Here is a 12,616-nt window from a genome sequence, read left to right on the forward strand (position 1 = left end):
TGTTAGGTGTGTGTGTAGTGTACAACTTGGAAAATAGCAAATAACTACATAACTTTTTAAGGTGAAGTTCGCCAATCCTACTGCGAGAGGCAGCAATAACGTGTGGTTTACATCCGCATTGCCGAGAAGAAGAAGGGAGAGTTTGCTTATCTACGAGTCCTGTCAGTATCCATTGTCTTATTTTTCTGCCGTCTCAGCATTTTATGATGTCAACGGTCTGTGATCGATAACCTTCATCATGGACATAAAACAACGGGCCATTGACAATCTGAAGGGTCAAGTCGGAAGCGAGTCCTCAGAACCACCTGTACGTCCCAAAGCGTCAGTGTTGATCCCGCTGTTCATAAAAAATGGAGAGTTGTATGTGTTATTGACCCTTCGTTCTGAACAGGTAACTTGAATCCTTGCGTACTGTATCGGAAAATAATATCTATTCACGTCGTTGACATATTTTAATTGTGCTGCAGTTGAGGACCAATGCTGGTGAGGTGTGTTTCCCAGGAGGGAAGAGCGACCCTCAGGATACAGACGAGATCCACACAGCCTTGAGAGAGGCCGAGGAGGAGATAGGCATACCACCTGATCAGGTGGAGGTAGTCTGCAGACTACTCGATCCTATAGTTAGCAAGGTACTTTTATTCAGATTTTGCATTTCATAGCTTGGTTGGTCTCCGTATTCCCCTTATCTTACTTACCGTCATACCTTTACAAAACTACAGGGAGGACTCCTGGTCACTGCGGTCGTGGGATTCATAGATGGGTCATTTCTTCCACGTCCCAACCCGGCCGAGGTCAGTGAGGTGTTCGCAGTCCCCCTGAACCTGTTCGTCCAGAAGAAGGACCACTCGATGTTTGGCGCTCCTGGGATGTTTCTTCACAGTTTCCAGTTTCTTGACTCGGACTCAGGTCGTCAGTATCGGATCTATGGGTTGACGGCCGCTTTTGCGATAATAGTTGCTGTTCTTGCTCTCGGTAAATGGCCGGAGTTTGACATTGATCTTGGAAGCGGATCATTTGCAGACCGTATAAATAGCAGAATAAATAGAACAATGAGTAAATTATAAGATCCTTGATGGCTGTAATGGTGCTAAAAGACCGTATTTAGGCCTCATTTTATATCATTATTGTTAATGTTTGTCTGTAAAGCTGTTGGATCTTTTTCTCATGTCTGAGGTATTGTTGCAATAGTATCCAGCTGCAGCCCCGGAGAACAACACCCTGGCGTGACAGAACACCCAGGCGGGACGGAAGTACTGTGGCTGGACGGAAGTTACCTCCGATGATTTTTTTTATAGACAAATAAACTTATTTATCGCTTGAATTAACATAACATAGAAATAAAACAATATTTCGACACGTTAGTAACCATTTTTAGAGCTTAAAAAAGGTTTAACGTTATTTTGACAAATACCTCAGGATTTTTTCTTTGCGTTATTAAACTTATTAGACCAAAAAATTAGCTTAATTTTTTTAACGTTATTTAGACGAATAAACTGATTTAGGGTGTAGACAATTATTTAATGGAATTGTGTATTATAAACTTTACTCATTAAGTAATTGACCATTAGAATTTAGTAATTTGAATTAAGTAATTGTTTTAATATGTCTAATAGAATCAAATTTATTTTTTTGTAAAGTATATCATCATAATTTGATATAAATATACATTGAAGAATAACCACACCAAAGTTACCTCACAATTTATTTAACAAATAATCTACGGAAGCTTAAAGATATAGTTTCTTCATGCTGACTGCCATCAGCTCCAACTCACTGTCAAAAGAATCAAACAGTCAAATCAATGTTAAGCCTATACAATATATTATTTGTATTCTGTCACTGGAAACGTGATTCACTTCTCTTTTTCGCTTCAGTCTGAGGACTGGGGGAAGTATTCCAGCCGCCATTTGTTTGGCCTCCTCCATAAAGTGTGGGAACCTTCTGCCGTGCCTGAAATTATTGTAGGAATTATACATATTTTGTTAATATTGGGGTTGAGGTATATATTCATATTTTAAATAAACAAAAACATACCCATCCAGGTGGAAGTTCTCAAGCAGTACTGTGCACCACCATTTTCAGAGGACTGGCATGTTTTTCTAAAGTAGAATTGACAATGATAAAATATGCATACAAGTATGAATTTTTCAACATCTAAAAACGATTTATTCCTTAAAAGTTAGACAATAAAAAACGCATGACAGTTTTGCTAAATCGTGTTGGTGATTACGGATGACACTAAATAAACCACAGCACGGCTTTAACATGAATTTTACTCAATATATTAATAATTATTATGAACTGGTTAACTCTCACTTCCATGAACGAAGTGCAGCTCATTTTTCAAAAAGGGCGCAGTATTATTATATTTGAATTTAGCGAAAAGTAAATAAACCACGGCACGACTTTTACCACGACTTTGACCAATAAAAAAACTGTCGTTTTTTATTGGTCAACATGGAAAAAACATGAGGGGTAACTGTCGTTTTTCTTTGGTCGTCATGAAAAAAAACATAAGGGGTAACACTGTCATTTTTTATTGGTCGTCATGAAAAAAAAAAAAAGGGGTAACACTGTCGATATTTATCAATTAGTAAATAGGGGGTAACACTGTCGTTTTTATGAAATGAAACACGAGGGGTGACACTGTCTTTTTTCTTTGGTCGTCATGAAAAAAACCGTAAGGGGTAACACTTGTTTTTTATTTGTTGTCATGAAAAAAAACATAAGTGTTAACACTTGTTTTTTATTGGTCGTCATGAAAAAAAACACAAGGGGTAACACTGTTGTTTTTTATTGGTCGTCATGAAAAAAACATAAGGGGTAACACTGTCGTTTTTTTATTGGTCGTCATGAAAAACACACAAGGTGTAACATTGTTGTTTTTTATTGGTCGTCATGAAAAAAAACATAAAGGGTAACACTGTTGTCTTTGTCAAATAAAATATAAGGGGTAACAGTGTCGTTTTTTATTGGTCGTCATGAAAAAAAACAAAAGGGAAATAATAGAAATAACCACATACATTTTAATGTTATGTATATTCTCTTCTTTGATGATTGATTATTGTGTATTTTCATCGCCTCAGTGGTGCAGTGGTGTGCACTCTGCCTAACCCACTGGAGACCGCGGCTCAATTTCTGAGGAAAACACAAAATCTTCAATTTTAAACGTAATGCTATCATGTCTATTGCACTGCCATATATAATCTCAGACGTATTTAAAGTAATAATCTCATTGGGTAGTGGAGAGAGCTGTGAGCTAACCCCCTGGAGACCGGGGTTCAAGTCCGGTTAATGTCCTCTGTTGGAAGTCACATATTTCTATTTCATGCGAATTATAAAGTCAAGTATAACCATTGTGATGACCTTATTCAGTGTCTTGATGGTGCATTGATAAGTTCGGAGGTTGACACTCTAAACAGCTCAGGTTCGGATCCCCGCAAAAACGTCGACAGAGGTACCACTGTCGTATATTATTGGTCAACATGGAAAAAACATGAGGGGTAACTGTCGTATTTTATCGTCCGTCATGAAATGAACATAAGGGGTAATACTGTTGATATTTATCAAATAAAACATAAGGGGTAACACTGTCGATATTTATCAAATAAAACATAGGGGGTAACACTGTCCTTTTTTATCGGTCGTCATGAAAAAAACATAAGGGGTAACACTGTCGATATTTATCCATTAAAACATAGGGGGTAACATTGTCGTTTTTATCAAATGAAACATGAGGGGTGACACTCGTTTTTTCTTTGGTCGTCATGAAAAGAACCATAAGGGGTAACACTGTTGCTTTTTATTGGTCGTCATGAAAAAAAACATAAGGGGTAACACTGTCATTTTTTATTGGTCGTCATGAAAAAAAACATAAGGGGTAACACTGTCGATATTTATCAATTAGTACATAGGGGGTAACACTGTCGTTTTTATGAAATGAAACATGAGGGGTGACACTGTCGTTTTTCTTTGGTCGTCATGAAAAAAAACCGTAAGGGGTAACACTGTTGATTTTATTTGTTGTCATGGAAAAAAACTTAAGGGGTAACACTGTTGTTTTTTATTGGTCGTCATGAAAAAAAACATAAGGGGCAACACTGTTGTTTTTTATTGGTCGTCATGAAAGAAAACATAAGGGGTAACACTGTTGTTTTTTTATTGGTCGTCATGAATAAAAACATAAGGGGTAACAATGTTGTTTTTTATTGGTCGTCATGAAAAAAAACATAAGGGGTAACACTGTTGTCTTTGTCAAATAAAATATAAGGGGTAACACTGTCGTATTTTATTGGTCGTCATGAAAAAAAACATAGTTGAAAAAAAAAAAATTGTCCTTGTCAAATAAAATATAATGGGTAACACTGTTGTTTTTATCAAAAGATACGTAAAGGGTAACACTGTCGTTCTTTATCTGTCGTCATGAAAAACCCATAAGGGGTAACACTGTCGAAATGTATCGAATAAAACATAGGGGCTAACACTGTCGTTTTTATCAAATGAAACATGAGGGGTGACGCTGTTGTTTTTATTGGTCTAAATGAAAAAAAACATAAGGGGTAACACTGTTGTTTATTATTGGTCGTCATGAAAAAAACATAAGGGGTAACACTGTTGTTTTTTATTGGTCGCCATGAAAAAAAACATAAGGGGTAACACTGTTGTTTTTTATTGGTCGTCATGAAAAAAAACATAAGGGGTAACACTGTTGTTTTTCATTGGTCGTTATGAAAAAAATATAAGGGGTAACACTGTCGTTTTTTATCGGTCGTCATGAAAAAAACATAAGGGGTAACACTGTTGATATTTATCCATTAAAACATAGGGGGTAACATTGTCGTTTTTATCAAATGAAACATGAGGGGTGACACTGTCGTTTTTTCTTTGGTCGTCATGAAAAGAACCATAAGGGGTAACACTGTTGCTTTTTATTGGTCGTCATGAAAAAAAACATAAGGGGTAACACTGTCATTTTTTATTGGTCGTCATGAAAAAAAACATAAGGGGTAACACTGTCGATATTTATCAATCAGTACATAGGGGGTAACACTGTCGTTTTTATGAAATGAAACATGAGGGGTGACACTGTCGTTTTACTTTGGTCGTCATGAAAAAAAAGCGTAAGGGGTAACACTGTTGTTTTTTATTTGTTGTCATGAAAAAAAACTTAAGGGGTAACACTGTTGTTTATTTATTGGTAGTCGTGATAAAAAACATAAGGGGTAACACTGTTGTTATTTATTGGTCGTCATGAAAAAAAACTTAAGGGGTAACACTGTTGTTTATTTATTGGTAGTCGTGATAAAAAACATAAGGGGTAACACTGTTGTTATTTATTGGTCGTCATGAAAAAAAACATAAGGGGTAACACTGTTGTTTTTTATTGGTCGTCATGAAAGAAAACATAAGGGGTAACACTGTTGTTTTTTTATTGGTCGTCATGAATAAAAACATAAGGGGTAACAATGTTGTTTTTTATTGGTCGTCATGAAAAAAAACATAAGGGGTAACACTGTTGTCTTTGTCAAATAAAATATAAGGGGTAACACTGTCGTATTTTATTGGTCGTCATGAAAAAAAACATAGTTGAAAAAAAAAAAAATTGTCCTTGTCAAATAAAATATAATGGGTAACACTGTTGTTTTTATCAAAAGATACGTAAAGGGTAACACTGTCGTTCTTTATCTGTCGTCATGAAAAACCCATAAGGGGTAACACTCGTTTTTATCAAATGAAACATGAGGGGTGACACTGTTGTTTTTTATTGGTCGTCATGAAAAAAACATAAGGTGTAACACTGTTGTTTTTTATTGGTCGTCATGAAAAAAAACATAAGGGGTAACACTGTTGTTTTTTATTGGTCGCCATGAAAAAAAACATAAGGGGTAACACTGTTGTTTTTTATTGGTCGTCATGAAAAAAATATAAGGGGTAACACTGTCGTTTTTTATCGGTCGTCATGAAAAAAACATAAGGGGTAACACTGTCGATATTTATCCATTAAAACATAGGGGGTAACATCGTCGTTTTTATCAAATGAAACATGTGGGGTGACACTGTCGTTTTTTCTTTGGTCGTCATGAAAAGAACCATAAGGGGTAACACTGTTGCTTTTTATTGGTCGTCATGAAAAAAAACATAAGGGGTAACACTGTCATTTTTTATTGGTCGTCATGAAAAAAAACATAAGGGGTAACACTGTCGATATTTATCAATTAGTACATAGGGGGTAACACTGTCGTTTTTATGAAATGAAACATGAGGGGTGACACTGTCGTTTTTCTTTCGTCGTCATGAAAAAAAAACGTAAGGGGTAACACTGTTGTTTTTTATTTGTTGTCATGAAAAAAAACTTAAGGGGTAACACTGTTGTTTTTTTATTGGTCGTCGTGATAAAAAACATAAGGGGTAACACTGTTGTTTTTTATTGGTCGTCATGAAAAAAAACATAAGGGGTAACACTGTTGTTTTTTATTGGTCGTCATGAAAGAAAACATAAGGGGCAACAATGTTGTTTTTTATTGGTCGTCATGAAAAAAAACATAGTTGAAAAAAAAAAAAATTGTCCTTGTCAAATAAAATATAATGGGTAACACTGTTGTTTTTATCAAAAGATACGTAAAGGGTAACACTGTCGTTCTTTATCTGTCGTCATGAAAAACCCATAAGGGGTAACACTGTCGAAATGTATCGAATAAAACATAGGGGGTAACACTGTCGTTTTTATCAAATGAAACATGAGGGGTGACGCTGTTGTTTTTATTGGTCTAAATGAAAAAAAACATAAGGGGTAACACTGTTGTTTTTTATTGGTCGTCATGAAAAAAACATAAGGGGTAACACTGTTGTTTTTTATTGGTCGTCATGAAAAAAAACATAAGGGGTAACACTGTTGTTTTTTATTGGTCGCCATGAAAAAAAACATAAGGGGTAACACTGTTGTTTTTTATTGGTCGTCATGAAAAAAAACAAGGGGTAACACTGTAGTTTTTTATTGGTCGTCATGAAAAAAAACATAAGGGGTAACACTGTCGATATTTATCAATCAGTACATAGGGGGTAACACTGTCGTTTTTATGAAATGAAACATGAGGGGTGACACTGTCATTTTTCTTTGGTCGTCATGAAAAAAAAACGTAAGGGGTAACACTGTTGTTTTTTATTTGTTGTCATGAAAAAAAACTTAAGGGGTAACACTGTTGTTTTTTTATTGGTCGTCGTGATAAAAAACATAAGGGGTAACACTGTTGTTTTTTATTGGTCGTCATGAAAAAAAACATAAGGGGTAACACTGTTGTTTTTTATTGGTCGTCATGAAAGAAAACATAAGGGGTAACACTGTTGTTTTTTTATTGGTCGTCATGAATAAAAACATAAGGGGTAACAATGTTGTTTTTTATTGGTCGTCATGAAAAAAAACATAAGGGGTAACACTGTTGTCTTTGTCAAATAAAATATAAGGGGTAACACTGTCGTATTTTATTGGTCGTCATGAAAAAAAACATAGTTGAAAAAAAAAAAAATTGTCCTTGTCAAATAAAATATAATGGGTAACACTGTTGTTTTTATCAAAAGATACGTAAAGGGTAACACTATATATATATATAAAAATATATAGCCTATATATTCAATTTTTTATATATTTCCTTTTTTTCATTTTCTTTTCTTTTTTTCTTGTGAGAGTAGCGACTTGCCCCTAATGACCAGTCGCCACTGGTCATTCTGACCGGGGACATTTAGAATTGTCGGTCCTCCTAATTTCTTTCCGGTCATTGACCGGTAATAACCGAAAACGGAAACTCTGCTATAAACCGGCCTAACTTTCACCGTCAACACCGAACCCCTTCTTCTTCGCACAGCTGTCAACATCCGAAACATTCGCAAGTTAGATTTTCTCAAACAGCAGTTTCAAGTACGGGTAGCATAGAACTAACGTTAGCCAAGTGGGGGCTTCACTTATGTGATAAAAGATGCATTCGGGCGTATTATATTATTCCACACGCGTAGATATTAACTGCAAGCGCGCAAATGATCTCTGCGCGCGCAAAACAGCCTCTCGCGCACGCAAATTACCTCAGCGCGCGCAAAACAGCCTCACATTTGCGCGCTCGCAGTTAATATCTACGCGTGTGGAATAATATAATACGCCCGAATGCATCTTTTATCACATTAGTGAATTATGGCACTAATGTGTCGCCATACAGATGAACCAGTCCAAAAATCGGACACGTTAACGGAGCACTGGACTAGGCCCTCTCGGATGCCATTTGTTTCACTACGACTCCTTTCAGCTGCACACCCCTCTTCCCCAGCGAGATAACGGCTAATAAAACGCTTGAGGTGGCGTTTTGAAAAGAAAAAACGTAATTTTTTTTAGTACACGGTAAAAAGATAAATATGAACTTTTGATTGATATCCACACATTTTTTGCGGAGACACATTCCTGCTCCCCACTTGTATTGGAGTGAACGAGGATATCTACTTCCGGGCCCCGTGATTTGAGGGACCCGTCCACAGCCCACTAAACCGACTGCAATACCAGGCGTGGCCTCTGAGCACTGGTGGATTCCGGAAATATGCACCAGTCCTGGGGGCCTGATTGGCAGTCACACTTACTTCCATGGTTCATCTTTGGTATCCAATTTAGCGGTGTGTAAAAAAAAGTAAAAAAAAAAAATCACTTCCGTCACGCCAGAGTACTTCCGGTCGCGCCAGGGTTGTTGTCACTCCAGAGTGTTGTTCTCCGGGGCTGCAGCTGGACCCTACTCTATGGTTGAGACTAAGCTTGCCTACCAAAAGCAAATTCCACTGTCCTTTGTACTTTGGTCATTAAAGTAAATGACTATTTTATATATATATCCAGTAATATGCATATGTTTGCTTGAATACAAAGTGATCTACCTGGCTACCACATAGGACCTACCTATTGCAAATATTCCCCAGCCCAGATATTATAAAACACCAGACAGTTGAAATCTGTATTCAGTCATTTAATGTAGCAGCGAGATTACAGATATAAACAGAAGGGTATACAAACGACCAGACAAAGGCAAATAACATGTTAATTAGGATGTTTTATAACACTAAGGTTGACCTTTACTCCTATTGCTGGGCCGGAAGGCTAGATACGAAAGCTGAAACTACACGGAACGGGTACGATATATTTGACTGTTATATTTGACTGTTAAAATAACATGAACTACAAAGCAAACGGGGTGTGGGGGGGGGGGGAAGAGCAGTTATTATTGGCAATCAATGTTTTATTTTATTCCGATTGCTCCTCCTCGTTTTCAAGTCAATCATTTCACAGCAACATCAATGTTGAGCGTCAGATCCTCACCGTAACAATCTCAGCGGTCGCTTCCCTTTCACTTCAAATGTACAAATCTCAAGAGGCAAGAAAAACTAAAAAGGTTAACAACACAACGTTAGAATGGATGAGCTGCACAGCAGTTTGATGCTCGTCATCACAGATATTTTGCAATCGAGTTTTACGGAGAAATTGATTAACGATAGCAACAGAATGGTTGATGTGGATGTTGGGCGGCGCACAGGAAGTGCGCCGCCTTAATACAAGTAGACAAAGCCAGTTAGGTAACGAGATGAACGAGTGCTGGAAAAGAGTTATCAAGGCACACAGTTATGTTGAAAGCATCACAGTTGCCCCCCTGCAGTATGTATCACATTTAAATCTTTTGGATATTTAACATTTATTGTCATCCTTTAACCAATTTGTGTAGGGAGAGTGTGTTTGTGTGTGTGCGTGTGTGTGGTAGGGGCTCTAGAATGTAATTGGTCCAACGATAAATGGAGCATGAGGTTTAGCCAGTGCATGAGGTAAATTTACATTCACTAAACTGAAGACACAGGTTGGCTTTCTGTGTTGTCATATGGCTTTAAGAATCGTTGTTCTTCCACCTCTTGCATTATCATTGACTGTTTTTAAGTCCCGCCTCCTTAAAATAATGGAATGCTTGGAAGCTTCACCACTGAAATCTGCTGTACAGTTAATGGGAGTCAAAGTGCCATTTGTGTATTCCTATAACATGACCCCAACAACAGGAAATTAGTCAAATCAAAGTATGGTCATGTTATAAAAGCTGGGTATAGTCAATCATGAGCAGTGATAGAATTATGTTCCAAGATATTTGCTCAATAGGTCAATCTGATTGACTGTTGCAATTTCAAAATTAATTATGCCTGATTTAAGGCTAACATATTTGTGATATTCTATGCTATAAGCATAAACTACAAAAATTTGGAGTACAAAAATACTCTGTATTCATGAGTATGAAATTCTATAAAAGATACTTCAAAATGGATCACAATGGACATCTGTTTGACAATAATGGTGTGCATACAAAGATGTAAACAAATGCATACATTAACTCATTTCTCTAGGTGGCTGATTAGGTCAACAAAATTGGCTCATTATAATCAGACTGCTTTGATATGAAAAGTAAAGTAGCATTACTTTGCAAAACAAACCGGGTAATGCATTTGGAATTTCTCCAATTGAAAGAAATGGGTCATGGTGACCAAATGAACTGCAAAACAAAAGTACCTTATACACTTTATCTAGGTACAATAATGACAATGATAACAACACTGAATAATGAATCATGAACAAGCTGCATAACTTAACTGTATATAAGTAAACTTCATGAAACTATCTGGATAAGTATGAGTAAAAGAACACAATGACACAGGTGCTTTGGTATGCTATATGCTTCTGTCTGACCTTTCCAACATCTGTACGAGTGATATGAGTATAATGAATTGAGTATTAATAATCAAATCACAAGTGCTTTTTGTCAAGTTTCATAGCACCATAGGCCGAATCAAATGGCACCCCCTATGTAACAGAAGTTTAGTTCAATGGGTCCCTCCGACTCTAGCTCTGCATGGCACCCAACTGCACAACGTACCACCTCAGAGAAAACTAACCGACAAATTAAATAGCAAACGCATCGTAAAACTAGAACTCGATTGTACAGTAAACGGTTAACGGCAACCCAATCATAATCTAGATATTTCATATTTTCGGTCAGCGATTAAAGCTCAAAGGCCTGCTCCCTCCTCTCGCTATAACACACTCTTAAAAATGACAGTTCTCTTCATGGGAATGGTTAACATCGCTGTCTTTCCATTGACTTATGACTGAATATGGAAGAATTGAGCAGTGAATATTCTATACAATGTTTACCAGGACAAAAGTATATAATAACACGACAATGTAGAAATGCTCAAAGATGTTTAAAATATTAACTTTCTCAATGACAAATGCGTTACACTTTTTCTATTTTAAACAAACACATCCAAGTACAAAACATCTAGTTCCATAGATAGCTGTGGATGGACACGCACATCAGCTGGTTAGACAAAAAGAGGTTATAAAGTGCTTGAGATAAAATGTTTATAAAACCACACATATTAATTTTCACTAATGTAAAGTTTCTTTCAATTCACATTGATTTTGTAAAAGTTGCCAACTCTTATAAAAGTCACACATAAATGAATGGTTATTTGACAACAAACAAAACAAACCTAAACCGTACAAAAAGAAAAGAGCTTTGGTTAACCCAGCAATGAACAACGTAACTACGAAACACTAGATGGCGCCAGAAACATGGCCTTTCAGTCTAACGCTCACAAACACATTGAACGCATCTTTCCTCTGCGCATGTGCAATCTGATCCACTGTCGGACATTTATCGTTCCCTTTCTCACAACGGTTGCCATCTTATCAATATTCCTGTCCCACGTTCTTCCATTCCAACTTTCCTGACCTCTTTTAGGGGCCCATGATTTACCGCTCACACACACAGACACAGACACAGATACACACACAGACAGACACACACACACACACACACACACACACACACACAGACACACAAACAGCCCATGTGAGACCAGTGGAGGCAGTAGGTATCACTGGCCCCCCCCATGATCCCGCAGAGGGATAATACCTCCTCATTACACTCCCGAACAAAAAAATAGTTTTGCACGGTAATCAATAACAATGATCACCAAAATGGGATTCACACAACCTCACAATGAGTGTTTCTGGAAAAAGTGGGTGGGGCGTTTCAATTCTCCAGAACGATTGAAATATTCGGAGGGCTGTTGACAGGGAAAGGCCAGATCTCCTGTATTGTTAGGCCTGAAGAGGTTATGCACTGGAATCCACGTTGCGCATTCCCGCCCAGACATGCACGCAGGCACGCGGGGGCCATTGGATCCCAGTAGTCATAACTGCTTCTGCAGGCTATCCAGAAGGTCCTCGATCTTCTCCATGTTGGCGGAGGCCGGCAGAGTGTTCTGCAGGCCCCCCTGGAGCTGCGTCCCCAGGCCGGTCTGCATCGGGGTTGGCAAGGTGGTTTCCAAAGCCTGTAAACTGGACTGCAGGGCCGACGGTGTACCTGTCTGCATGGCACTGGCCATCTGTTCCTGAAGGTTCGTCTGCAGAGGGCCCACTAATCCGCTGTGCATGGGCGCCTGCCTGGAGGAGGCCGTCTGGGCCATGGGGGCGTCCAGGAGAGGCTGCAGGTTCTGGGGCTGGCTCTGGGCGGCCAGGCCGGGTCCGGAGGGGCTGAGCAGCTGGGAGGGGTCT

The 12,616-nt window shown here is 38.0% G+C and overlaps 2 protein-coding genes and 1 long non-coding RNA gene across 8 annotated transcripts in view; 1 reads left to right on the forward strand and 2 right to left on the reverse strand.

Moving 5' to 3' along the window:
• Nucleotides 1–9,174, forward strand: nudt7 (nudix (nucleoside diphosphate linked moiety X)-type motif 7). 3 transcript variants are annotated; one of them, XR_009527172.1, is made up of 4 exons: nt 27–391; nt 468–629; nt 720–1,178; nt 8,779–9,174. XR_009527172.1 is itself a non-coding variant. In XM_060060184.1 (3 exons), exons 1-3 carry the CDS (start codon nt 239–241, stop codon nt 1,062–1,064), a joined length of 576 nt encoding a protein of 191 aa, XP_059916167.1. In that variant the 5' UTR covers nt 1–238; the 3' UTR covers nt 1,065–1,356. The 3 variants fall into 3 exon arrangements, 2 of the variants coding, with proteins under 2 accessions (XP_059916167.1, XP_059916166.1); XM_060060184.1 differs by lacking the exon at nt 8,779–9,174 and having other exon boundaries at nt 1–307; nt 720–1,356; XM_060060183.1 differs by lacking the exon at nt 8,779–9,174 and having other exon boundaries at nt 28–391; nt 720–1,356.
• LOC132464029 (uncharacterized) lies at nt 1,686–2,697 on the reverse strand. Its single transcript, XR_009527173.1, has 2 exons — nt 2,035–2,697; nt 1,686–1,950 (listed from the first exon to the last, which is right to left on the reverse strand). It is a non-coding gene; the product is annotated as an uncharacterized LOC132464029 (long non-coding RNA).
• The window catches only part of LOC132464023 (nuclear factor of activated T-cells 5-like), a 21,021-nt gene continuing 17,374 nt past the window's right edge, over nt 8,970–12,616 (reverse strand). For all 4 annotated transcript variants that reach the window (XM_060060178.1, XM_060060179.1, XM_060060177.1 and 1 more), the window contains one exon: nt 8,970–12,614. In XM_060060178.1, coding sequence (XP_059916161.1) covers nt 12,253–12,614 — 362 coding nt within the window. In that variant the 3' untranslated portion in view covers nt 8,970–12,252. The remainder of the gene's footprint in view (nt 12,615–12,616) is intronic.

Source organism: Gadus macrocephalus, chromosome 9 (assembly GCF_031168955.1).
Source record: "Gadus macrocephalus chromosome 9, ASM3116895v1".
In the NCBI taxonomy this organism is placed as follows: Eukaryota; Metazoa; Chordata; class Actinopteri; order Gadiformes; family Gadidae; genus Gadus; species Gadus macrocephalus.